General features: G+C 42.1%; 1 protein-coding gene across 3 annotated transcripts in view; it reads left to right on the top strand.

Moving 5' to 3' along the window:
- Positions 1 to 27742, top strand: part of atf6 (activating transcription factor 6) — a 377097-nt gene that overhangs the window by 269633 nt on the left and 79722 nt on the right. For all 3 annotated transcript variants that reach the window (XM_073063651.1, XM_073063649.1, XM_073063650.1), the window contains one exon: positions 17065 to 17149. In XM_073063651.1, the coding sequence (XP_072919752.1) occupies positions 17065 to 17140 (76 nt within the window). In that variant the 3' untranslated portion in view covers positions 17141 to 17149. The remainder of the gene's footprint in view (positions 1 to 17064; positions 17150 to 27742) is intronic.

Genomic DNA, 27742 nt, shown 5'->3' on the forward strand with positions numbered 1-27742 from the left:
TTGGAGATGCACAAAATGTCCTCTAGGGTAAGGGCCCAGTAGCAGCAGATACCAGTGGTGTTTTTCTAGTTTATGGCTCTGGCAAATCGTATAGTAGCTGCTATTTTTCTTGCTATTTTCGAGAATCTCTCATTTTCAACTATATAGTCTTGCGCATAGTGTACTTTAGTCCATAAAATCTTTTCAGCCACTGATGCATCAGAATCAGGTTTAATATCACCAGCATATGCCATGCAATTAGTTGACTTTGTGTCAGCAGTACTTTGCAGTAGATAATAAACATACAAAAAAGGATTGTAGCTGTAATTGTAGTATTTCATCAAAAGAATTTGTAAAGTATAGATAGTGTGATCACACTAGAATGTTGCTTAACCATAAAGATCTGCTGTTGTTGCCTTTGTAAAGGAGACAGCTCATTTGTTCCCTCGAGTTACTTCATCATTGACGTTTTGAGCCACGCAGGTTGTAACAACAATTGCAGTACCGTAGGTAATTGAAATGCAGGAAGAGGTTCATTGTCATTTTGCTATGTTTTATCAATATTCCCAAAGAGTGAGAAACCTGTAGAATTTTCATATTTATCTATTGTCATGTGCTACTCCTAAGGCATAACAAGAGTTTGCGTAAGTATTCACTGTAGTACTGGCTGCAAGAATGCAAAAACCTCAAATATTTGAGCAGAACAGGAGGAAAGGTAGCTGTGTTGCCTTAGCTGCTGTATGAAGTGCACACACCACACATCCATTAAAACTTTTCCCAGTGTTAGATCAGGAGGAACAGCCAAAGAAAAATGACACATGGGCTTGCATCAGGTGGCTATTTGCAATGGGCAAAATTAAAATTGTACAATTTCTTTAGTACAGTTCAGTAAAGATAATTTAAAATAAACTACATAGTCTATGGTGCTGGTGGCAGTGGAGGCTGAAACTGTTACCAAAGTTGCTTTGGCATCTTCGAGTCCAGTGGCCAGGCTGTCCACAAACAAAAACATACCCCTTGTGGACATCCCCATCTTTTACCCCTACCATGTCCACAGTCCCATTTCCACATTTGTTGATGTAAATCAAAGAACTATAAAACCATATATTTAGAATAGCATAATTTAAATAACTATGCTGTTTGTTATTTAACAAAAATAATATCAATCATAAGTGGATCACTTAAGCTAAATGTGTATAAAAAAGTAAGACTAGAACTTAAGTTTGCAGTGAAATTTTAAGCAGAAGTTAATCTGATAATGTTTAGCCAGAATTGGTCACTGTCATTTTAGTTAAATGGAAAACAAAACTACAAGTTAAAATAACACTCAGCTATCCCAATACTTTTGAAACAATGTACAATATTGCCCAGAGGCTATAATGAAACAGCACGGGAAATCTCACACAAGTTTTGCCCCCATTGCTCTGAACAGCTTTAATCCTTTGATGTTCTACTTACTTTTGGCAATTTTATGTAATTTTTTAACCTAGATTGCAACTCATTAATAACATTTAAGATGGGTGTCTCCACTTCAAGACGATATGAAATACTTCTGAAAACATTTATGAACATGCTCTACATATTCGTAGAACATAGAATCGACAGCACGTTACAGGCCCTTTGGAGCATAACGTTTTGCCAACCATGTAACCTACTCTAGAAACTGCTAGTATTTCCCTACCGCATAGCCCTTTATTTTTCTAAGCTCCATGTACTCCATCTACTTAAAAGACCCTGTTGTCGCTGGCAGTGCATTTCATGCACCCACCACTGTCTGTATGAAAAACTTACCTCTGACATCCCCTTTTACCTACTTCCAAGCACCTTAAAACTATGCCCTCTTGTGCTAGCTGTTTCAGCCCTGAGAAAAAGTCTTTGGCTATCCACATGATCAATGCCTCTCATCATCTTATACATCTCTATCAGGTCACCCTCATCCTCTGTCACTCCAAGGAGAAATGGCCAAGTTCACTCAATCTATTCTCATAAGCCACCCTCTCCAATCCAGGCAGCATCCTTGTAAATCTCCTCTGCACTCTCTCTATAGTATCCACATCCTTCCTGTAGGAAGGTGACCAGAAATGAACACAGTACTCCAAGTGGGGTCTAACTAAGGTCTTATATAGTTGTAACATTACCTCACGGCTCTTGAACTCTAACCCACAGTTGATGAAGGACAACACACCATATGCCTTCTTAACAACACTGTCAAACTGCGCAGCAGCTTTGAGTGTCTTATGGACATGGACCCCAAGTTATCTGAAGGGCCTGTAATGTGCTGTACTATTCTATGTTCTATGTTCTCTGATCCTTCACTCTGCCAAGAGTCTTACCATTAATATTATATTCTGTCTTCAAATTTGACCTACCAAAGTTAACCATTTCACACTTATCTGGGTTGAACTCAATCTGCCACTTCTCAGCCCAGTTCTGCAGCCTATCGATGTCATATTTTTACCTCGGACAACCCTCCAGACTATCCACAACACCCCCAACTTTTGTATCATCAGCAAAGTAGAACCCTTCTACTTTGTTATCCAGGTCATTTATAAAAATCAGAAAGAGGAGGGGTCCCAGAAAACATCCCTGCAGAACACCACTGGTCACTGACCTCCATTGATCTACAACCACCCTTTGCCTTCTGTGGGCAAGCCAATTTGGATCCCAGAAAGCAAGGTGTCTTTGGATCAAATGCCTTACTGAAATCCGCAAACACTACATCCACTGCTCAACCTTCAACAATGTGTTTTGTTACATTTCAAAGAATTCATTCTGATTCATAAGGCACATTCTGTCCTTGACAAAGCCATTCTGACTATCCCTAATCAGATTATGTCTCTCCAAATGCTAATAAATTCTGCCTCGCAGGATCTTTTCCAACAACTTGCCCACTACTGAAATAAGACTCACTGGTCTATAACTTCCTGAGTTATGTCTACTTTTTTTTATCACTAATTTTTATTGCAACACCAACAAATTACATTCAATACAACCAGTTGCCGATTACATTTTGACTGTTTAACCCAGCCACCCCCAACCCTCGTCCCCACCCCCCTCGCCACCCCTCTCTCTACTCCCCACCCCTCTCCCCTCCACTAACCAACTGAATAGTAGTGCATACACAGCCAGAACATTCCCATTTTAACAGAAGATATTGAAGTTAGATATCAAATTTGTCTACATTAAGATTGTGTTTGGTCGTGCATCATTTACTCTTGCTGATGATAATTCCGGGTAAGAAATGTCCAAAAAGCTCCAAAGCCAGTGAGTACTTGAAATATCATGAGGAGGTTTCCGACGCTGGACTACAATCTTCTTCGCTGCAGTCAGACCTGCCAGCCAGATTTTGCGTGTTTTTTCCGTAAGGGAAAGGTGGGAGTCATCATTTAGAGGATATACAGCGGGTCCATTGGTAATTGTACCCCCGTTAGTTCTGTAAGAGTACTGATAACCTTCCCCCACAAAATCAAAAACCCCTGGACATTCTCATACAACATGTATAAAAGAGCCAATGGTTCTGTGGGGGCAAAATGAGCAATATGAGTCAGGAACCAGTCCCATTTGATGTCTAATTCTCGGTGTTAGATATGCTCTATGACAAAATTTCAAGTGTATGTACCGATGAATTGGGTTTTTCGAAGCACCGGCAGCATTATCCCAAATCGCACCTCAGTCTAAGTCTTGTCCTAATTCAACTATGTCCCTAACACAAAGTACACTGCAGATGCTGTGGTCAAATCAAGACGTACAAAAAAGCTGGATGAACTCAGCAGGTCGAGTAGCATCCGTTGAAAGAAGCAGTCAATGTTTCGGGTCGAGACCCTTCGTCAGGACTAAAGAAGGAGGGGGCAGGGGCCCTATAAAGAAGGTGGGGGGTGGGTGGAAAACCAATCAGAGGAAAGATCAAGGGGTGGGGGAGGGGAAGCAGGGAGGGGATAGGCAGGAGAGGTGAAGAAGGAATCAAAGGGGAAAGCACTATGGGTAGTAGAAGAAGGCAGTCATGAGAGGTGATAGGCAGCTAGAAGAGGAGACAGAGTGAAGGTGGGCTGGGGGAAGGGAGAGGGAGGGAATTACGGGAAGTTGGAGAATTCGATGTTCATACCAAGGGGCTGGAGACTACCCAGACGGTATATGAGATGTTGTTCCTCCAACCGAAGTTTGGTCTCATCATGGCAGTAGATGAGGCCATGTATGGACATATCCGAATGGGAATGTGAAGGAGAGTTGAAGTGAGTGGCAACCGGGAGATCCTGTTTGTTGTCCCCAGCACCACCACACTCCTCAGGTTGGCGGAACTGGTACTCACACTTAATAACTTCTCTTTCGGCTCTTCCCACTTTCTCTAGACCAAGGGTGTAGATATGGGCACTCGCATGGGCCCTAGCTATGCCTGCCTCTTCGTGGGTTATGTGGAACAGTCTATGCGCCAAATCTATACTGGTACTGCTCCCCAACTTTTCCTTCGATACATTGACGACTACATTGGTGCTGCTTCCTGCACCCATGCTGAGCTCGTCAATTTTATTGACTTTGTCTCTAACTTTCACCCAGCCCTCAAATTCACTTGGTCCATCTTGGACACTTCTCTCCCCTTTCTCGGTCTCTCGGTCTCCATCTCTGGAGATAGACTGTCCACTGACATCTTCTATAAACCCACTGACTCCCATAACTACCTTGATTATACCTCTTCCCACCCTGCCAAATGCAAAAATTCTATTCCCTATTCCCAGTTCCTCCGTCTCCGCTGCATCTGCTCCAAGGATGAGGCTTTCCGTTCCAGGACATCTCAAATGTCCTCTTTCTTTAAGAATCGTGGTTTCCCTTCTGCCGTCATCAATGATGCCCTCACCTGCATCTCCTCCATTTCCGGCACTTCAGCCCTCACCCCATCCTCCTGTCACCACAACAGGGACCGTGTCCCCCTTGTCCTCACCTATCACCCCACCAGACTCCGGATCCAGCATATTATCCTCTGCAACTTCCGCCACCTTCAACAGGACCCCACCACTAAGGACATCTTTCCCTCTCTACCCCTCTCTGCTTTTCGCAGGGATCATTCCCTCTGCGACTGCCTGGTCCACACGTCCCTCCCCACAGATCTCCCACCTGGGACTTATCCCTGCAAGCGTAAGTGCTACACCTGTCCCTACACCTCCTCACTTACCACCATTCAGGGCCCGAAACAGCCCTTCCAGGTGAGACAACACTTCACTTGTGAGTCTGTTGGGGTAATCTATTGCATCTGGTGCTCCCAGTGCGGCCTCCTCTACATCGGCGAGACCCGATGCAGATTGGGGGACTGCTTCGTCGAGCACCTACGCTCCATCCGCCACAACAGACAGGATCTCCCGGTTGCCACTCACTTCAACTCTCCTTCACGTTCCCATTCAGATATGTCCATACATGGCCTCCTCTTTATGCCATGATGAGGCCAAACTTCAGTTGGAGGAACAACATCTCATATACCGTCTGGGTAGTCTCCAGCCCCTTGGTATGAACATTGAATTCTCCAACTTCCAGTAATTACCTCCCTCTCCCTTCCCCATCTCACCATCTCACTCTGTCTCCTCTTCTAGCTGCCTATCACCTCTCATGACTGCCTACTTCTACTACCCATAGTGCTTTCCCCTTGGATTCCTTCTTCACCTCTCCTGCCTATCCCCTCCCTGCTTCCCCTCCCCCACCCCTTGATCTTTCCTCTGATTGGTTTTCTACCCTCCCCCCACCTTCTTTATAGGGCCCCGCCCCCTCCTTCTTTAGTCCTGACAAAGGGTCTCGACCCGAAACGTTGACTGCTTCTTTCAATGGATGCTGCCTGACCTGCTGAGTTCATCCAGCTTTTTTTTTTAGATATGACCCTATCCCAGGCTTTCATTCCTGATGTGGGCGTATATTTCCGAGATTTTAATTTATCATAGATATATGACACTATCTGTCTTGGAGCACTCTGTATCCAACTTAAAATGGGATGGTCCTTTAAATCTGACCCCCACGGAACCCCGTAGGCTTTACAAGCTTTACAAGCTGATCTTACTCTAAAGTAGAAGAAAAGAGAGTGTTTATCAATATTATATTGAGATATAATGTGGGGTAAGATGTTCATTTTAATGACCGATATACGGGCTGCTACTGATGCTGGCAGGTGTCTCCATCTATTAATATCTTCTATTTTTTTCAAAATTAATGAGTAATTTATTTTAGCCGCAGACAATAGGGAAGTATTAATTTTAATACCCAAGTAGAGGACCTCATTTGTAACTCTAATCTGGGGAGGGAGAGACACCTTACTTTTATCTGTACTAATCAGCATCAGTACTGATTTTGACAGATGAACTTTGTATCCTGAAAGAAATCCAAATTTCTTCAGTGTTTTTAAAACATAGGGGAGAGTTTGTTGAACATTTGCCATATAAACTAATGTGTTGTCCATGTAAAGTGATATCGAATGTGATGTTGTACCTATTGTAATATGGGAGATCTGAGGAGAGTTTCTAATTAAATGTGCAAGCGGTGCAATAGATATAGTAAAAATTAAAGGTGACAGAGAGTCCCCTTGTCCCGTGCCCCATCCTCTGTCAAATAACTGTGAGAAACCTCCTCTCACACATACCTGGGCTGAGGGATTAGCATACAGTGTTTGAATCATATTGATAAATATATCGCCGAATTTAAATTCTTTTAGAACTCTCCAGAGGTATAACCATTCAAGGCGATCGAACGGTTTTTCAGCATCTAGAAATAGCAGGCCACAGACAGGTGGGATTTTATGTGTTGCACTCAGTATGTGTAAGAGCCGGCGAATATTATCAGATGCGAGACATTCCCTGATAAAGCCCGTTTGATCTGGGCTAATTATTTTCCCAACTTCTGTCTCGAGTCTACTGGCTAAGACTTTGGAAAATATCTTGAGGTCAGCATTTATCAAGGAGATTGGACAGTGATCGGCACACTGCAAGGGATCCTTACCGGGCTTAGGTATAACTGTGATCAGGGCAATGTTTAGATCTCTATGGAAAGCGCCATTTCCAATAGCATAATTTAATGTTTCTAGCCATACTGGTCCAAGAATATCCCAAAGTGCTAGGTAAAGTTCCACAGGTCTGCCATCTATACCTGGCATACGGCCCTTATTTGTAGCTTTGACTGCTTTGAGTAGCTCATCCAGTGTAATAGGAGAGTCTAGAGTAGTGGTGTCCTCTAATGACAACGCAGGGAAGTCTAATCCACTAAAAAAATCGCTGAAGTCATTCTCAGAAGGAACTGAGCCACTTGTACACAGTTCTTTAAAGTAACTCCTGAATGTCTCATTTATTTCCTCTGTTGAAGATACTACTCCACGTTTAGCACATCTAATCACTGGTATAGACCTTTCAGCTTCCTGTTGTTTGAGCGTTAGAGCCAAAGGATGGCTTGCTCTGCTGCCTTCTGCATAATACTTATGTTTGGTTATATAGATCATATATTCTGCTCTGCTTCTTAATAAATCATTTAATTCTGCTTGTTTTGTTTTGATCTCATTTTCTTTTGTTATGGTGTATCTCCTTTTGGATCATTCTCCAAAACCTTACTAGGGTGGAGATCTTTTGAAGCCGGCTTTTATGTAGATGGGAACTGAGCCATATGGCATTAATTCGTAAGAAACCCTTGATGGAGGCCCAAACCACTGTCACATCCAAGACACTTTTTATTTAAATATATAAATTCTGTCAGTTTTGTCCTCAGTTGTGTTAGAAATTCAACGTTTTTTTAGAAAGGTGGAGTTAAACCTCCACCTAGTAGCCTTATTTTTGATTTTGCCATAATTAAAATTAGATATAACTGGGTTGTGATCAGATAGATGTCTGGGCAAAAATTCTATTGAGTTCACCAAAGGCAGCAAACCGGAGAATATAAGAATGTAATCTGTCCGAGAGAAAGTTTTATGTCTTGTGGAGAAGAAGGTATAGTCTTTAGCAGATGGATTATGCACCCTCTACACATCAGTTAAATTTAAATCCGTTAGAAAGAGGTTAAGTGCTTTGGAAGCAGATTCTTGAGAGCTTGATATAGTTGAGGAAGATTTATTGAGGTTATTGTTTGCCAAAGCATTCATGTCCGAACCAACATATAGTTGGTAGTCACTTAACTTCAGTAATTATGAGGTAATTGAGGGAAAAAAACTCAGCCTTGAATATAGTTGGGACATATAGGCTAATGAATGCAACTTTTTTACCTTGAATGGATGTACAGCAAAAAGCTAGACGCCCTTCATTGTCAGAGCCAGTTCTTTCAATTGATCATTAAAACTGCGTCTCATTAATATCATAACTCCTTTTGTATGAGTACCATCAGCTGATGCCACAATGGGTTTATAAAAGTGGTTTTGAACCCTGGGAATGTCTCTACTCCTTTTCTTGAACAAGGGAACAACATTTGCAGTTCTCCAACCCTCTGGTACGTCTCCCATCCCTATTGATGATGCAAATATCATCACCAGAGGCTCAGCAATTTCCTCTCTCACTTCCCACAGTAGCCTGAGGTATATCTCATCCGGACACAGCAACTTATCTAACTTAATGCTTTCCCAAACCTCCAGCACATTCTCTTTCTTAATGTCTATTTGCTCAAATGTTTCAGTCCACTGTAAGTCATCCCCACAATTGCCGAGGTCCATTACCCTGGTGATTACTGAAGCAAAGTATTCATTAAGTGCCTCTGCTACCTCCTGTACCTCCATGCACACGTTTCCACTATTGCACTTGATTGGTCCTATTCTCACACGGTTCATCCTCTTCCTCTTCACGTACTTGTTGAATGCCTTGGGGTTTTCCTTAATCCTGCTTGCCAAGGCCTTCTTATGTCCCTTCTAACTCTCCTAATTTCACTTATAAACTCCTTCATGGCAACCTTGTAATTTACTGGAGCTCAAACAGCACTTAGTTTCTTGAGCCTTTTGTAAGCTTTTCTTCTTATCTGGATTTTCTAAATCCTTTGTACACCATGGTTCTTTTACCCTGCCATCCTTTCCCTGTCTCAATGGAACAGACCTACACAGAACACCATGCAAATATTCCCTGAACATTTGCCATGCAGTTCCCTGAGAAATCTGTTCCCAATTTATACTCCCAAGTGTCTGCTTAATAGCATCATATTTTCCCCTACCCCAATTAAATGTTTTCCCAAATTGTCTGCTCCTATCTCTCTCCAGTGCTATGGTGAAGGAGATAGAGTTGTGATAACTATCTCCAGAATGCTCTCCCACTGAGAGATCTGACACCTGACCAGGTCCATTTCCCAATACCAGATCAAGTACAGCCTTGCCTCTAGTTGGCTTATCTACATATTGCATCAGGAAACCTTCCTCAACACAGGTAACAAACTCCACCTCATCCAAACCCCTTGTTCTAAGAAGATGCCAATCATTAATAGGAAAGTTAAAATCACCCATCACAACAATCCTATTATTATTGCACCACTCCAGAATCTGCATCCCTACAGTGGCATGCAAAAGTTTGGGCGCCCCTGGTCAAAATTTCTGTTACTGTGAATAGTCAAGTGAGTAGAAGATGAACTGATCTCCAAAAGTCATAAAGTTAAAGATGAAACAGTCTTTTCAACATTTTAAGCAAGATCAGTGTATTATTTTTGTTTTGTACAATTTTAGAGTGATAAAAAGGAAAGAAGCACCATGCAAAAGTTTGGGCACCCCAAGAGATTTGAGCGCTCAGATAACTTTTACCAAGGTCTCAGACCTTAATTAGCTTGTTAGGGCTATGGCTTGTTCACAGTCATCATTAGGAAAGGCCAGGTGATGCAAATTTCAAAGCTTTATAAATACCCTGACTCCTCAAACCTTGTCCCAACAATCAGCAGCCATGAGCTCCTCTAAGCAGCTACCTAGCACTCTGAAAATTAAAATAAATGATGCCCACAAAGCAGGAGAAGGCTATAAGAAGATAGTAAAGCATTTTCAGATAGCTGTTTCCTCACTTCGTAATGTAATTAAGAAATGACATTTAACAGGAACGGTGGAGGTCAAGTTGAGGTCTGGAAGACTAAGAAACCTTTCCAAGAGAACTGCTCGTAGGATTGCCAGAAAGGCAAATCAAAACCCCATTTGACTGCACAAGATCTTCAGGAAGATTAAGCAGACTCTGGAGTGGAGGTGCACTGTTCTACTGTGCAGCAACACCTGCACAAATATGACCTTCATGGAAGAGTCATCAGAAGAAAACCTCTCCTGCATCCTCACCACAAAATTCAGCGTCAGAAGTTTGCAAAGGAACATCTAAACAAGCCTGATGCATTTTGGAAACAAGTCCTGTGGACTGATGAATTTAAACTAGAACTTTTTGGCTGCTAGGAGCAAAGGTATGTTTGGAGATAAAAGGGTTCAGAATTTCATGAAAAGAACACCTCTCCAACTGTTAAGCATGGGGTTGGATCGATCATGCTTTGGGCTTATGTTGCAGCCAGTGGCACGGGGAACATTTCACTGGTAGAGGGAAGAATGAATTCAATTAAATACCAGCAAATTCTGGAAGCAAATATCAGACCGTCTGTAAAAAAGCTGAGGATGAAAAGAGGATGGCTTCTACAACAGGATAATGATCCTAAACACACCTCAAAACCCACAATGGACTTCCTCGAGAAGCGCAAGCTGTAGGTTTTTCCATGGCCCTCACAGTCCCCCGACATAGACATCTTCAAAAATCTGTGGATAGACCTCAAAAGAGCAGTGCATGCAAGACGGCTCAAGAATCTCACAGAACTAGAAGCCTTTTGCAAGGAAGAATGGACGAAAATCCCCCAAACAAGAATTGAAAGACTCTTAGCTGGCTACAGAAAGTGTTTACAAGCTGTGATACTTGCCAAAGGGGGTGTTACTAAGTACTGACCATGCAGGGTGCCCAAACTTTTGCTTCAGGCCCTTTTCCTTTTTTGTTATTTTGAAACAGTAAAAGATGGAAATTAAAAAAGTAATCTTGTTTAAAATATTAAAGAAATGTGTCAACTTTAACTTTATGCCTTTTGGAAATCAGGTCATCTTTTATTCGCTTAGCTATTCACAGTAACAGAAATGTTAACCAGGGGTGCCCAAACTTTTGCATATCACTGTATCTGCACCTCAATGTCCCTGTTATTACTGGGGGTCTATAAAAAACACCCAGTAGAGTTATTGACCCCTTCCTGTTTCTGATTTCCACCCACACTGACTTAGTAGACAATTTCTCCATGACTTCCTCTTTCTCTGCAGCCGTGATACTATCCTTGATTAGCAATGCCACGCTCCCCACTTCTTTTGGCTCCCTCCCTGTCCTTTTTGAAACATCTAAAGCCCGGCACACTCAGCAGCCATTCTTGCCCATGAAACATCCAAGTCTCTGCGATGGCCACATCGTCATAGTTCCACATATTGACCCACACTCTTAAGTTAATTTGCCTTGTTTATGATACTCCTTGCATTAAAATAGATACTTCTCAAACCATCTGGCTGAGTACATCTTTGTTCTATCATCTACCTATCCTTTCTCATAAAGTCCCTACAAGCTGTCTCAACTTGTGTGCCATGATTGTGTAGCCAAGTTACCATCGAACTCTATATACAAGTTTGCTGATGACACCACAATTGTAGGCCGTATCTTGGGTAATGATGAGTCTGAGTACAGAGAGGAAATTAAGAACCTGGTGGCATGGTGCGAAGACAATAACCTATCCCTCAACATCAGCAAGACAAAGGAGTTGGTTGTTGACTTCACAACCCCATCTACATCGGTGGTGCGCAGGTGGAACAGGTCAAAAGCTTTAAGTTTCTCGGGGTGAATATCACAAATGACCTGACTTGGTCTAACCAAGCAGAGTCCACTACCAAGAAGGCCCACCAGCGCCTTTACTTCCTGAGAAAGCTGAAGAAATTTGGCCTGTCCCCTAAAACCCTCACTAATTTTTATAGGTACACCGTAGAAAGCATTCTTCTAGGGTGCATCACAACCTGGTATGGAAGTTGTCCTGTCCAAGACTGGAAGAAGCTGCAGAAGATCGTGAATATAGCCCAGCACATCACACAAACCAACCTTCCATCCTTGGATCACTTTACCCCATACGCTGTCAGAGCAGTGCTGCCAGGATAATCAAGGACACGACCAACCCAGCCAACACACTTTTTGTCCCACTTCCCTCTGGGAGAAGGTTCAGGAGCATGAAGATTCGTATGGCCAGATTTGGGAACAGCTTCTTTCCAACTGTGATAAGACCGCTGAACGGATCCTGACCCGGATCTGGGCCGTACCTTCCAAATATCTGGACCTGACTTGCACTACTGTACTTTCCCTTTTCTATTTTCTAATTATGATTTATAATTTAAATTTAAATTTTTATGTTTTTTAAAATTTTATAATTTAAATTTTTATTATATTTACTTCGATTTGTACTCAGGCTCCCTTCTGCGAAGCGCAGAAACAAATATCACTGTGATGATTGTACGCTCTAGTATCAATTGTTTGGTGACAATAAAGTAAGTAAGTAAATTAAGTAAGTAACCACTGCATCCTCTGCCTCTTCACCAGTTCCCACCCCACTGCAAATCTAGTTTAAACCCTCCCCAGTAGCATTAGCAAACCTCTCTCCCAGCATATTGGTTCCCCTCCAGTTCAGGTGCAACCTGTCCCATTTGTACAGGTCACCCCTTTCCCAGAAAAGGTTCCAATTATCCAAGAACTTGAAACCCTGCTCCCTGCACCATCTCCTCAGCCACTCATTTGTCTGCACTGTCTTCCTGTTCTGACCTTCCCCAGCTCGTGGCACTGGGAGTAATCTGGAGAATATCACCTTGGAGGTCCTGCTCTTCAGTCTCCTTCTTAACTCCCTAAACTTGTTGCGCAGGACCTTCTCCTGCCCATATCATTGGTACCAATATGTACCACAACCTCTGGCTGCTCACCCTCCTTCAAGGATATTTTGTAATCGCTCAGAGACATCCTGGACCCTAACATCCGGGAGGCAACACACTATCCTGGCATCTGTTTTGCTGCCACAGAATCTTCTATCTGTCCCCTAACTATCGAGTCCCCAATAATTATTGGTCTGGCTGCTGCTGCCTTGTCCAGATAGTTCAACCCCTCATCAGTATCGAAAGGTTCTACCTGTAGCTGACGGGAATGACCATAGGGAGACCCTGCACTGACTTTCCCCCCTTTACCTCTCTTGGTGTTCACCCACCTACTCCCTGAATTCTGCACTCTGGGTGTAACCACCTTCTTAAAAGTCTTATCTATCAATTGCGCTGCCTCCCAGATGATCCTTAGTTCATCCAGCTCCAGCTCCTTAGAGTGGACTTTAAGGAACCAGAGTTGGCTGCATATCCCCCAGGTGTAGTCATCAGGTAGACCATCAGGTTCCATGAATTCCCACATCCTACAGGAGGAGCATTCTACTGCCATATCTGCCATCCAGCCTGCACTGTGCTATGACCAAGACCAAATCAGCAATAATGAAAGGAAAAACCTATCCTCTTCTCTGTTTCTTTGGCCTTAGCCTCTTCTCATCAAAGCCTCTAAGTTCCCAATCTGACTCTAGCCCCCACTCTGATGATGGCCGCTCCACTAGACCCTCTCACTTTTTTATGGTTTAAAAAAAATGATAAACTCCCATGCAAGGAGAAAGAACTCACCACATTTGTGGTGCTCCGCCTGCCTTCCACTGCAGCCAATGCCTCTGATGCTTCGTGCACACCAGCTACTGTTTTTAAGAAAAACCCCCACGCAAGGAGGAAGAACTCACCGTTTGGTGGTGCTCTGCCTGCCCTCTACTGCTGCCGATGTCTCCGACACTTCCTGCGCACTGGCTACTGTTTTTAAGAAAACCCCCCACGCAAGGAGGAAGAACTCACCGTTTGGTGGTGCTCTGCCTGCCCTCTACTGCTGCCGATGTCTCCGACACTTCCTGCGCACTGGCTACTGTTTTTAAGACCCGCATTAACATTGTTGACTATTATACAACACTGTGTAGCTTATGCCATTCTACAGTATGTGGGAGACATTTTCTTAGAGCTCCAACTAAATCAGTTCAAGGTACATTTAAATCAACATATCGCTTAATCCCTCTGCACCCCTCTGCCTCTCATCTCCCATTGTGCCTTTGGGAGCCTCCGCCAGTGGCAGGGCACCAGCTGACACCAGCCTCACTGAGTACTTGAAAGGGGCTACATAGAGTGGGCTTTGTTAAAACCATGCCTGGAGGAGGTAGGGGGACAGCAGGTTATAATCATTGAGTTTATCCTAAGACTCTGGTGCCAATTGTTTCTTTTTAAATCTTGAGATAGTCTCTGTTTTGCTTTGCCTGTTCTTTTTGTATCTCTTATTCACATTCTCTGTTTTGTTTTTATAGGACTCAATCAACTGTTTTACATTTCACATCTACATTGAACAAAAATATAGGCCACCCTGCAGTCTTCTCTTATTTTCCTTTCTCTAACAGCACGTTTGCAGACACTCACAGTCTATTCCTCCCAGTAATATACTTAAAACAATCTTAATGCTTTCTGGTCCATAATTTGCAGACTTGCACACTACTGAAGTCCTTTTAGAGACTGGGTCAGGGATCTTTTATACTGCCATTCTCACCCATACACACACACACAGGGTCCAATTGCACACACAGTCACACACATTTCAGAATTCTTTTTTTTAACCACACACTTACTGTGCTTCCATGGGATCGGACCCAACTGGGGAAACCTCTTTTTCTCTGTTGCTGTAGGATCTGACCTGGGCCAAGGCAACTTATTTTCTTCTGTTTAACATGTCCCTGCAAGATCTGGTCCTGCACCAGGGCAATTCCTTCCTGTGGTCCTGTGGGATCTGACCTGGCCGAGAACATCCTATTTTAACATCCTCCTGTGGGATCCAACCTGGACTGGAGCACTCTCTTTGTATTTACACCGCAGCTTTCCTCTGTCAGCAAGTAAGCTGTTGGTGTCCCTTGACCACTCCACACAAGATAAAATTTGTATTTCAGCAACCGACTCAAATGTGCGGTAGGATTCAGGACTGATCGGCTACCGGGGCTGAATTCTTTTCTGCTGTATAACAAAGACAAGTGTTCGCCATCTTGGTGGAACTTCTAAGTATCTGTCATCATTGATTAACTGGATGCTGAAAACTCACACTCATTCCTCAATTACACGTTACTTTATTTGTCCACTGTAGAACAGCATGACTCCTGTCACCACATTGTTCTAAAGTCAGACAGAAAAATGTTGTTTTCATACAAAATTGACTAATAGATGTATTAAAAATTGATAGAAACTACAAGCTTACATTTGATGATGTGTTGAAGCTAGTAGAGCAATTAATTGTCCCTTAGTTGATGTGGGTGTTTGGCATCCTTACACTATATTCTTATCTTGTGTCCAGTAGGTGAAAATGGCTCCAGCAATCTGTTTTGCAAAGGGAAGCTATGCTCTTCAAGGATATTTCTTGACTGGGCTGTCTGCACTTTATTTGCAGTCTTGGACATTATGGTAACCCTTGCCTTAGTGCAACTTCCACATGTGCATTGATATATTTAGTGATAGATTGTACCCTGGGTGCCTTTCATTAAATAAAGGTGATAGGGCTTGAGTCATTCTTTGCCTGTATGTGGATCAGAGCCATGAGAGGTTTGTTGGCATAAGCATGGTTCATAGCTGCACCAAATCCAACAAAGTCAATGTTCTGTGGGAGAATTTCAAATGTTAAATTGATTTTGCACTAGAAAACAGAATGACGCAACTCCACTCATTGCCTGCAATCTACACACAAAACACAGTTAAAGATTCAATCATCAAGTTAAAAAATATATAAAAGTCTTCAAGCACCAGTCGTGATAACCTTTCTGAATAGTAGTAATTTGAAAACAGTGCATCTGCAATCTAGGATTCTGCTGATGGTGGTCAAACACTATAGTTGTGATTTAGTGATGCCCTCCGACTTGAACTTTATTTTTGTCTTGTTCCAAACTGTTCAGCCACCTAACTAACATTGAATGATGTCAACCTTTGTTAAATAACTCCAAGGGGCATTGTAAGAATTCAACAGCCTGGGATAAAAGATTGTTAAAAATGAAAAAAAAATTGTGTTATGTAGCGCACTAATATTTTGTTGCTTAGTAACAATTAATATTTTTCATTCTAGTTGGAAATAGAAAATGAGCGTGATTGACAATTGGAACACATTCTCAATTCCTGTGCCATGTTGTAATGGGGAAGTCAACAATATAAGTTATCCTAATGGGATAAAGATTGTGTTTACTTGAAAGGACTTCCATGTTTTAAAACCAGTTTTTCTTCCATTTATCAAAACAATGACTCAAAAATTAAGCTCAATTGAGTGTATCTAAGCTCAATGTAAAATTGACTTTGTTCAAAAGAAGCTGCTCTGGGTACTGTCTTTATATTTGAAAATAACTTTTCTTATTCCTTCATCCTTAAAGGATGTTAAGAAGCAGAATGAAATATGTTCACAAGCCATTCCTTGTGGTTACAAACACTGGATCGATTGGTTATTCTCCAGCTAACGGTAGAAATGATATACATAACGGAAATTACTTCACTGAACTCAGCTAGAGCAGCACTATGAATTGAGGCTTCAAGGCATTGAGGGGGTGGAATCTGTCATGATTTGCATTGTCACCAAATGTACATGCAGATGTGAGGCTTTCAGGTCAGCACAGTCAAGCAGCATTTCAGTGCTCATTCAGCAAATCATCAATTCTAATTGATGTCCTTATGTTGGAGGATTACTGTTGTATCCAATAAACTGGGAATCCAACAAGAGTATAAGTTTTCAGCTGAGAGGCTGAGAACACTGGAGCGAAGTTTGGAAACAGCTTTATTCAGCTGGACTTCAAGTTTGCAGATAGGATTAAATGGGTGAATGGAAGGATCACCCATTTTCAATTATATGAATTTGAAAATGTTAGAATCTAATTTATTTAATGCACTAAAGATTGATTTATGATCATTAAATAAACTGAAGGCTGAATTTATGTCCCAAAATATGACTTGCATCTTACCTTTTGATATTGGTAGAATACATAGTGAAACAATTTTATCTGCTTGTTTTTCAGGATCATTTTTTGCTACCAGCTATCAGCCATAACAAGACGACCAGACCAAAAATGTCTCTTGTTTTACCAGCAATGAACATTGATGGTAAGTGATGCACATTTGAATGAAGGATTAATAAGGTTAATGGCTATCCAGGTTTTCATTTTTATGTGTATATATAATGTACATTTAGACCTTTAGGAAAAACAAGAAATTGTGTAAACACATGCAGGGAACCTGGAGATTTGATAAACAAGACAGAGAAAAAAAATCAAAGGAATGAGAGAGGAAGATTATTAATTACTGTTAATTTCCTATGCTTTATATGAGTTAGGATATTTGTTCTTAATTTAAAAAAAAACAGGTAATTGGAATTCAATAATGACAAGTGCATGGTGTTGGAACCATGTGGAGTGGAGCATTGCAGCTTAAAGTGTGGACACCTGCTCCCACAAACAACATTCTGACAGAATTTTTTTAACTACTTTTGATTGAGAAATAAAGAATGGTCTGAAGAATAGTGGCTACATTTCAAAAGTACTTCCTTAGATCTGAGAAGTCCTACAACCATAGTCACAAAAAATTCAGGCCTTTTGTTCCTTTGGGAGGGTGAGCAGCCAGAGGTCGTGGTTCACGTTGGTACCAATGACATGGTGACAAAGTCCTGCAAAGTGAGTTCAGGAGTTTAGTGCTAAGTTAAAAGACAGGACCACCAGGGTTGTGATCTCAGGATTGCTACCCATGCCATGTGATAGTGAGGCCAGAAATAGGAAAATAATACAGTTTAACATGCGGCTAAGGAGATGGTGCAGGAGGGAGAGTATCAGATTTTTGGACCATTAGGCTCTCTTCCAGAGAAACAGGACCTGTACAGGTGAGGTGGTTTGTACCTGGGCTGGAGAGGGCCTGATATCCTCACAGATAGTGCTTCACAGTGGGGGAGGGAAGGGGTGGAGTTTAAACTTTAGTTGTGGTGGGATGGGAACCAGAGTGCCAGAGCAGATAGTAAATGGGGCAAGATGTTGTTAAGCCTACAGACAAAGTCATGAATAGAAAGGTTGAGCTTGGTGGGATTAATGTTCTGAATTGTCTATATTTTGATGCCAGGAGAGTCATAGGAAATGTAGATAAACTTAGGGCATGGATCAGTGTGTGAAATTATGATATTATAGCTATTAGTGAGACTTGGTTGCAGGAGGGGGAGGGCTAGCTACTCAGTGTTCCAGGGTTCCTTGTTTTAGGCATGATAGAATGGGGGGGATTAACAGGGGAGAGGTAGCATTACTAGTTAAAGAAATTGTCACAGCAGAGCTCAAACAGGACAAGCTGGAGAGCCTGTCTGCTGAGAGTGTATGTGTAGAACTGAGGAATAAGATAGGGATGACCACATTATATTATTGACTATCCAATAATCAGCAGGATTTAGAGGAATATGCTTGTAGAGAGATTACAGACTGTTGCAAGAAACATAAGGTTGTGATAATTGATGATTTTAACTTTCCACATATTGACTGGGGGACACCCATACTTTAAAAGGGGTGGATGGCATAGAGTTTGTCAGCTGTGTTCAGGAAAGTTTCCTTAATCAATCCATTGAGGTTCCAACTAGAGAGTCCAATATCATATTTCCTATAAGGGAATGAGACAGGGCAATTAACAGAAGTTTGTTTAGGGTAGTGGTCGCCAACCCGTCAATCGCGATCGACTGGTTGATCTTTGAGACTTTCCCAGTAGATCCCGAAGAAAAAAAGAAAAAAAAATACACAAATACTGTTGAGAGATTGTTTCCAGATTGCGGGGTTTTAGTTCCGTTCTTTCTGCCCAGTGCGCATGCATGTAGCTCCCCCGCACTACACAGTGTAATTCAGTGGTCCCCAACCACCGCAAGGAAACAATATGAGTCAGCTGCACCTTTCTTCATTCCCTGTCACACTCACTGTTGAACTTGAACCCGCACAAGGACATAAGTCGCCTAAACGCAGAGACACCCTCTCACGGCCGGCGAGAACCGCCGATGCTACTGGTCCGGAACGCGACCAGCAGGAACCGTCGATGCTACTGGCCTGGAGCGCGGCCGGCGGGAAGTGCCGATGCTACTGGCCTGGAGCACGGACAGATGGGTGCCGCCTCTAAACCTGTTTAGTACACCGAATGTTCGTGGGGAACCTGGTGCTAAAATATTCGCAGACAACCTTATTCGGGCTCAAGGTTTCGTAAGTATCAGAGCAGCTACCTCACTGCGATCTGCTGAAAAAAACTTTTGTCGGCCGATAGATCCTACAAGGGGGGCGGGCGCGGGCAGGTACGGGGACCTCTGGCCCTGACCTTGTCCTCTCACCCCACCCACAACCAGCCGCACCTGGCCAGGGCATCTGGCGGTGGGTGGGCAGAGGCTGGAGTTCAGGGCCGAGAGGATGTCTAATGAGGCAATGAAGCCCTCAAAACTGCTTCGGTACCCTGAGTCCAAGCACCCTGCACTTAAAGATGAACCCGCTGAGTTTTCTCAGCGGAAAAAGCGTGAGCAGCACGGGACAGCAGCTAACTACCGGGAGCCACGAAAACGAAATTGCGGAATAGACTGGACATAAGGAACTTACTTCGAGTATCGCTGTATTCCCATTGTGTTTAACACCCCCCCCCCCACCCCCGTCGGCCAGTTCACAAGAATATTGTCAATATTAAACCAATCCGCGGTGCATAAAAGGGTGGGTACCGCTAATGTTTATGTATTATTTCTACAAACATACTTCCGGGTTGCGGGATTTTACTTCTGGTCTTTTCTGCCCCAGTGCGCATGCGTGTAGCTAATCAATCTGGGGTCGATCTCGCCTTTCATTGGGGCCGAGGTAGGGGATCTTGGGCTTAAAAAGGTTGGTGACCACTAGTTTAGGGGAACAGTTTGGATCTCGTGATCATAATGCCATTACTTTCAAGATAATTATGGAGAAGGATAGGACTGGTCCTTAGGTTGAGATTCTAAATTGAAGAAAGGCCAATTTTAATGGTATCAGAAAGGATTTGTGTGGATTGGGACAGGTTGTTTACTGGCAAAGTTGTGCCTAGTAAATGTGAAGCTTTCAAAGGTGAAGTTTTGAGAGTATGGTTTGTATGTTCCTGTCAGAATAAAAGGCAAGAATAACAGATTTACAGAACCTTAGTATTCGAGAGATATTGAGACCCTGGTTAAAAAGAAGAAGGAGGTGTATAGCAGGTATAGGCAGGAAGGAACAAATGCGGTACTTGAGTGTAAGAGAACACATAAGAAGGAAGGTTTAAAAAAAAGGTATGAGTTTGCTTTAGCAAACAAAGTGATGGAGAATCCGATGGAGAATCCAAAAGGTATCGTCAGATATTAAGAACAAAAGGTTAGTAAGGGACAAAATTGATCCACTTGATGACCAGAGTGGTCATCGATACATAGAGCCAAAAGAAATAGGGGGGAGATCTTAAATAGATTTTTCCCATCTGTATTTACTTGGGAGACAGACACAGAGTGTATTGAGGTGAGACAAAACAGGGCTGAGGTCATGGACTGTCTGTAGATTACAGAGAAGACAGGCCCTGAGGAAGGGTCTCAGCCCGAAGCATCAACTGTACTCTTTTCCATAGATACAGGGAGAAAAGATGAGGTACGAAGGTAAGCTAGCCAAAAATATAAAGGAGGATAGTAAAAACTTCTTTAGGTATGTAAAGAGGAAAAAATTAGTTAAGACCAAAGTTCGGCCCTTGAAGGCAGAAATGGGTGAATTTATTATGGGGAACAAGGAAATGGCAGACGAGTTGAACAGGTACTTTGGATCTGTCTTCACTAGGGAAGACACAGACAATCTCCCAGATGTAATAGTGACCAGAGGACCTAGGGTAACAGAGGAACTAAAGGAAGTTCACATTAGGCAGAAAATGGTGTTGGGTAGACTGATGGGACTGAAGGCTGATAAATCCCCAGGGCCTGATGGTCTGCATCCCAGGGTACTTAAGCAGGTGGCTCTAGAATTTGTGGAAGCATTGGTAATCATTTTCCAATGTTCTATAGATTCAGGATCAGTTCCTAAGGATTGGAGGGTAGCTAATGTTATCCCACTTTTTAAGAAAGGAGGGAGAGAGAAAGCAGGGAATTATAGACCAGTTACCCTGACATCAGTGGTGGGGAAGATGCTGGAGTCAATTATAAAAGATGAAATAACGGCACATTTGGATAGCAGTAACAGGATCAGTCCAAGTCAGCATGGATTTACGAAGGGGAAATCATGCTTGACTAATCTTCTGGAATTTTTTGAAGATGTAGCTATAAAAATGAACAAGGGAGAGCCAGTGGATGTAGTGTACCTGGACTTTCAGAAAGCCTTTGATAAGGTCCCAAATAGGAGGTTAGTGGGCAAAATTAGAGCACATGGTATTCGGGGTAGGGTACTAACATGGATAGAAAATTGGTTGGCAGTCAGGAAACAAAGAGTAGGGATTAACGGGTCCTTTTCAGAATGGCAGGCAGTGACTAGTGGGGTACCGCAAGGCTCAGTGCTGGGACCACAGCTAATTACAATATACATTAATGATTTAGATGAAGGGATTAAAAGTAACATTAGCAAATTTGCAGATGACACAAAGCTGGGTGGCAGTGTGAAATATGAGGAGGATGTTAGGAGAATGCAGGGTGACTTGGACAGGTTGGATGAGTGAGCAAATGCATGGCAGATGCAGTTTAATGTGGATAAATGTGAGGTTATCCACTTTGGTGGCAAGAACAGGAAGGCAGATTACTATCTGAATGGTGTCAAGTTAGGAAAAGGGGAAGTACAACGAGATCTTGGTGTTCTTGTACATCAGTCACTGAAAGTAAGCATGCAGGTACAGCAGGCAGTGAAGAAAGCTAATGGCATGTTGGCCTTCATAACAAGGGAAGTTGAGTATAGGAGCAAAGAGGTCCTTCTGCAGCTGTACAGGGCCCTGGTGGGACCACACCTGGAGTATTGTGTTCAGTTTTGGTCTCCAAATTTGAGGAAGGACATTCTTGCTACTGAGGGAGTGCAGCATAGGTTCACAAGGTTAATTCCCGGGATGGCAGGACTGTCATATGTTGAAAGATTAGAGCAACTGGGCTTGTATACACTGGAATGTAGAAGGATGAGAGGGGACCTGATTGAAACATATAAGATTATTAAGGGATTGGACATGCTAGAGGCAGGAAACATGTTCCCAATGTTGGGGGAGTCAAGAACCACAGTTTAAGAATAAGGGGTAGGCCACTTAGAACAGAGTTCAGGAAAAACTTTTTCACCCAGAGAGTTGTGGATCTATGGAATGCTCTGCCTCAGAAGGCAGTGGAGGCCAGTTCTCTGGATGCTTTCAAGAAAGAGTTAGATAGAGCTCTTAAAGATAGTGGAGTCATGGGTTATGGGGAGAAGGCAGGAACGGGGTACTGATTGTGGATGATCAGCCATGATCACATTGAATGGCGGTGCTGGCTCAAAGGGCCAAATGGCCTATTCCTGCACCTATTGTCTATTGTCTATTGCCTGCTGAGTTCGTCCAGCATTGTGTGTTACTTAGATTTCCAGCATCTGTAGATTTTCTCTTGATTGTTCCCACATGGGAGATTGGTCAAGAAGGTTTAGTTGCCTTCTTGAGATGAGATAGTAAATTGAATTGGACATTGGCTTCACAAGAGAAGCCAGAGTGTGGTAGTAGATGGTTGTTTCTCTGACTGGAGATCTGTGACTATTGATGTGCCGCAGGAATCACTGCTGGGTCCGTTGTTGTTTGGCATCTATATCAATGATCTGGATGATAATATAGCAAACCGGATCATCAGATTTTCAGATAACAACAAGATTGGAGGAGTTGTGGACAGCAAGAAAGCCTATTAAAACTTGCAGAGTGATCTGGACCAGCTGGAAAAATGGGCTGAAAATGGCAGATGGAATTTAATGTAGATAAGTATGATGCGTTGCACTTTGAAAGGACAAACCAGGGTAGGACTTACACAGTGAGTAGTACAGCACTGAGCATTGGATAGAATAAAGGGATCTGAGAATACAGATCCATAATTCCTTGAAAGTGGTGTCATGGGTAAAAAGGGCTTTTGGTGCATTGAACTTCATAAATTGTAGTATTGAGTACAGGAGTTGGGATGTTATGTTGAAGTTGTATACGGCATTAGTGAGGCTAAATTTGAAGTATTGTGTGCAGTTGCGGTCACCTACCTACAGGAAAGGTATCAATAAAATTGAACGATGGTAGAGAAAATTTGTAGAGAACAATTGTAGAGAATGTTGCCAGGACCCGAGGACCTTAGTTATAGAGAAAGGTTGAGTAGGTTAGGACTTCACTCCCAAGAGCATAGGAGAATGATGGAAGATTTGATAGAGGTATATTAAATGATGACGGATGCTTACATTTATATTTAGAGTAAATGTAAGCAGGCTTTTTTCCACTGAGGGTGGTTGAGACTAGAACTAGTGATCTTGAATTAAGGGTGAAAAGTGAAAAGTTTAAGGAGAATATGAGGGGGAACTGCTTCATTCAGAGGATGGTGAGAGTGTGAAATGAGCTGCCAGCAGAAGTGGTAGGTACAGGTTTGATTTAAGAGAAACTTGGATAGGTAGATGGATGGGAGGGTGCAGAGGGCTATGGTCTGGGTGCAGGCTGATGGGACTAGGTGGATTCATAATTCAGTGGACTCAATGGGCCTGTTTCTGTAGTGTTCTATACCTGTCACTGTCTCCTTCATTTGCTGCTTGTAAGCGATGTTGTTTCCTGAATTTTTGTAGTTTACTAGTTCCCCAGAATAATGGTGGGATCCGGTTTTCTAACCTGTGATGTTTCTACTGGCAGTAGACAAAGTGCTGTTCACAGAAAATAAATCAAATGTTCACTACATAAAATTAAATTTTTAAAAACTGGAGAAGATTGATTTTTCTGCAAGGGCTGTATCCATTCTTGTTTTTTACATAGTGGAGTCACTTGTTTTTATTGTGTAATTTTGTTTGAAAATCACTTCTTACTGTCTGTTGAATCAGCTCATGTTTATCACCATAGAGGACTATTTATTCCAGTAAGCGTGCTGGCAAAATAGTTACTGCTGTTCTCATCTCTAATTAAAGCTCTTTTGACCCTCTGGTCCTAATTTTTATGTGCTGTGGGGGAGCATCAGGTTAGAACTGTAGCCCTTTTATTGTTAAACCATAACATTTGATGAATTATAGCCTATCTAAAAAATGAAAATTGCTGTATTTGTGCCATATCTTAGGTAAATAGTGAAGAAATTAGTAGTTGAAAATGTCAACCCCTGATTGTCGGTTTAGTCTGTTCAAGACCTAATGCTCTATTTTCTTCAGGTGGTGCTATCTGTCTACAGTTTTTTCTCCCACTCTGTGAAAGTTAGAAAATTTTGTAGTATGACTTATTTTTCTTAAGCCATGCTGAGGGATGTGTCCCAGCTGAAGAATACAAAGAGCAAAATCAGAAGAGATGAAATGAACTAGTAGTGATAATTTTTTGCTTGTGTTGATAATGGGAATAGGGCACAACAGTACAGTGAAGAATTCAAGCTTTCATTTTTCACGAAAGAATGAGTTGGAGGAAATTGCATTTGAACACTCTCCCTTCATTACACTGGCTAATTGTAGATGTAGATAGTAGATGTTCCTTGGTTGTTCTCTGCCTGTTTCACCTCATGTTTTATCATATTCAAAAGTGCTTCATTGCCTGCAGTGATGGTATCTGATTAATGGAATCATTCAATGCTCCATGTTGGTTTTGAATTAACTTTCCCTGTAAATTCAATCCTAGCCTGCAGACAATTTTGCCTTCTACTTTTTGTACTCCCTCTATATGTGAGCCAAGAACTTTATTTTACTTTTCATTATTTGTTGCTTGTGCTGGTTGCTATAGGGTACAGGACATGGATAAATGGCAGGAAAAAGTTTTCGTTTGTCTTTGAATTTTAAAATTCAATTTAATATTAGGTGAATTCAATATTAGGTCAGTTCCAAAAGTTTTTTTTTTCTCTTTCCCATATTTGTCTGGCCTGCTGAAGTATGTTTCTTTTTTGTTTTAGTGTATTTTACTTTTTATTTATTCTGATACAGTCAGAATCTGGTAGAGAAGAATTGAAGCAATGTATTATTTGTTTCTGTGGTTATTCTGTAGCCATGGGCCCCACTTATGCTGGCCTTTTCGTTGGCTACATGGACTAGTCTAATTTCCAAATGTTCCCTGGTAATGATCCCCAACTCTTTCTGCACTACATTGATAATTGCATTCATGCTGCTTCATGCACTCAGAATGAGCTAATCAATTTCAACTTTGCCTCCAGTTTCCACCCTGCCTTTAAATTCTCTCTCCCTTTTCTCGATCTCTGTGTCTCCATCTCTGGAGACAAATTGTTGATCAATATCTTGACTATACTTCTTCCCACCATGTCTCCTGTAAAAATGCAGTTCCTTTTTCTCTGTTCTTTTGTCTCCAATACATCTGTTCCCAGGATGAGGCTTTCCTTTCCAGGACATCAGAGATGTCCTCCTCCTTCAAAGAATGAGTTTCCCTTCCTGCACCGTTGATACTGCCCTCACCTACATCACGTCCATTTCCTGGACATCCACGCTCACCTCTTCTTCCTGCTGTCTTAACAGGGATAGAGTTCCTCTTGTCCTAACCTACTACGCAATCAGACTCTGCGTCCAACACATCATTGACCGCAATGTCTGCCGTTTTCAACGGGATCCTATCACCAGGCACATCTTTACTCTCCACCCCCTCCTCACTCTCCACTTTCCACAGGGATTGCTCCCTCTGTAATTATCTTGTCCATTTGTCCCTCCCCACTAATCTCTTTCCTGGCACTTAACCCTGCTAGCAGGAGAAATTCTACACCTGCCCATCACCTCCTCCCTCACCTCCATTCAAGGCCTCAAACAGTCCTTCCAGTTTAGTCAACACTTTACTTGCAAATCTGTTGGGGTCATCAGTTGTATCCTGTGATCCCAATGCATCCTCCTCTGAGACCTGACCTAGATCAGGGGTCCACCATTTTAATTCCTATCCTTATTCCCATTACAACAAGTCAGTCCATGGCCTCCTCACCGCCACAATGAAGTCATTCTCTCATGGTGGAGAAGCAAAACCTCATATTCTGTCTGGGTAGCCTCCAACCTGATGGCACGAGCGTTAGTAAAAAAAAAATTTCTCTTTTTTCCCCCTCCCCCGTCACTCTTCTTCTGATACCCACTCTGGCCTCTTACTCATCTCTTACTTGCCTATCATTTCCCCCTTTCTGTCACGGTCCACTCTCCTCTCCTATCAGATTCCTTTTCCTCCAGCCCTTTACCTTTTCCACCCACCTGGCTTCGCTGATCATCTTCTAGCTTGTCCTCCTTGACCTCCCTCAGCTTTTTTTATTCTGGTGTTTTCCTCCTTCCTTCTCAGTCCTGATGAATGGTCTCACCTGAAACAATGACTGTTCATCGATGCTGTCTGACCTACTGAGTTCCTCCAGCATTTTGTGTGCATTATGTTTGTTTAATAGGATGAAAGCTTTTAGACAGATGTGGATCAAATTGCTATGATCTTATTGGAAGATTCTTTTTGTGTTTTGTTGAGTAGGGTGTTCCAAGATTTCAACCTAGGTATGAGAAAAGAAAATATATTTAAAATCCGAATGTCTGTGGTTTAGAGAAAATTAGTCGGCAATGATTTTCTCTTGCAGTCGCTGCTACCTTTCTCTGGAGCAGTGCCTGTTTAGGAAATGCCTTTGTCATAGCGGAGGTGGCTATATACTGCCCACTTTATAGACAGTGCAGTGTGTTCCATTATCTGAATCCTTAGGATGGCGGCTGAAGTGCCAATAATGTGGATTGATTTATCTTAATAGTGCTGACCTCACTGTTTCGTGAATGATGCAAATATGGCTTTTACATCTGTATTTTGTTAAAAACCTGATATTGAACTCAGTGTGGAAGCTCCGTTTTACAACAGACTATATAGACGTGTTCACGTCGTGATGAAGGTAGAATACAGTGAGCAACTTAACTTAATTATGAGACGGATAATTAAAGCTTAAACCTGGGACTGAGGAGTGTAATATTTCACCATAAGTGTCCCTGTAGTAAAAACATTGGCAGAAATCTTGCCAAACATTTAATTTTGTTATTCAGTTCAACAAGATGGGTTTCACAGAAAGAACCTCAAGGCTATTGGAATTGTGGGTGTCCAGGGAAAAGATTTAAATTCAAATTGATTGTGTTTAGTTGTATCTGTTCAATGTACTAAGCTGATGCCCAAATGCACTCTTTCAAATAATATTTAGACTATACTATAAGGCAGCAAGTTAATGGAATTATTTTGAAATTGATAAAAAAGCAGCTCCAATGGGGCTTTTCTGTGTTTGATTTTGAATGTGTGTTTTGCAAGATTCTTGCTACTTGAGTGATTTAAAAGTACATTTGAACATTGCAAGATATGATGACAAAGCTCTTTAACTGCTAGTGTCAGAGGCAGGGTTGATTATTTTTGAGTAACTGGGAAGCTTTTTTAACAAATAATAAAGATGCTCCTTAATACTGAATAGCATTCTCTAATTTGCCCATGAGGGACAGTCACTTGAAACTGCGAGCGGTTTCAAACTCCTGGGAATGCACATGTCACACAACCTCTCATGGAACCCAGAACACATCCTATATGATCAAGAAAGCACAACGCCTT

The sequence above is a fragment of the Hemitrygon akajei genome, chromosome 12 (genome assembly GCF_048418815.1).
Source record: "Hemitrygon akajei chromosome 12, sHemAka1.3, whole genome shotgun sequence".
Classification (NCBI taxonomy): Eukaryota; Metazoa; Chordata; class Chondrichthyes; order Myliobatiformes; family Dasyatidae; genus Hemitrygon; species Hemitrygon akajei.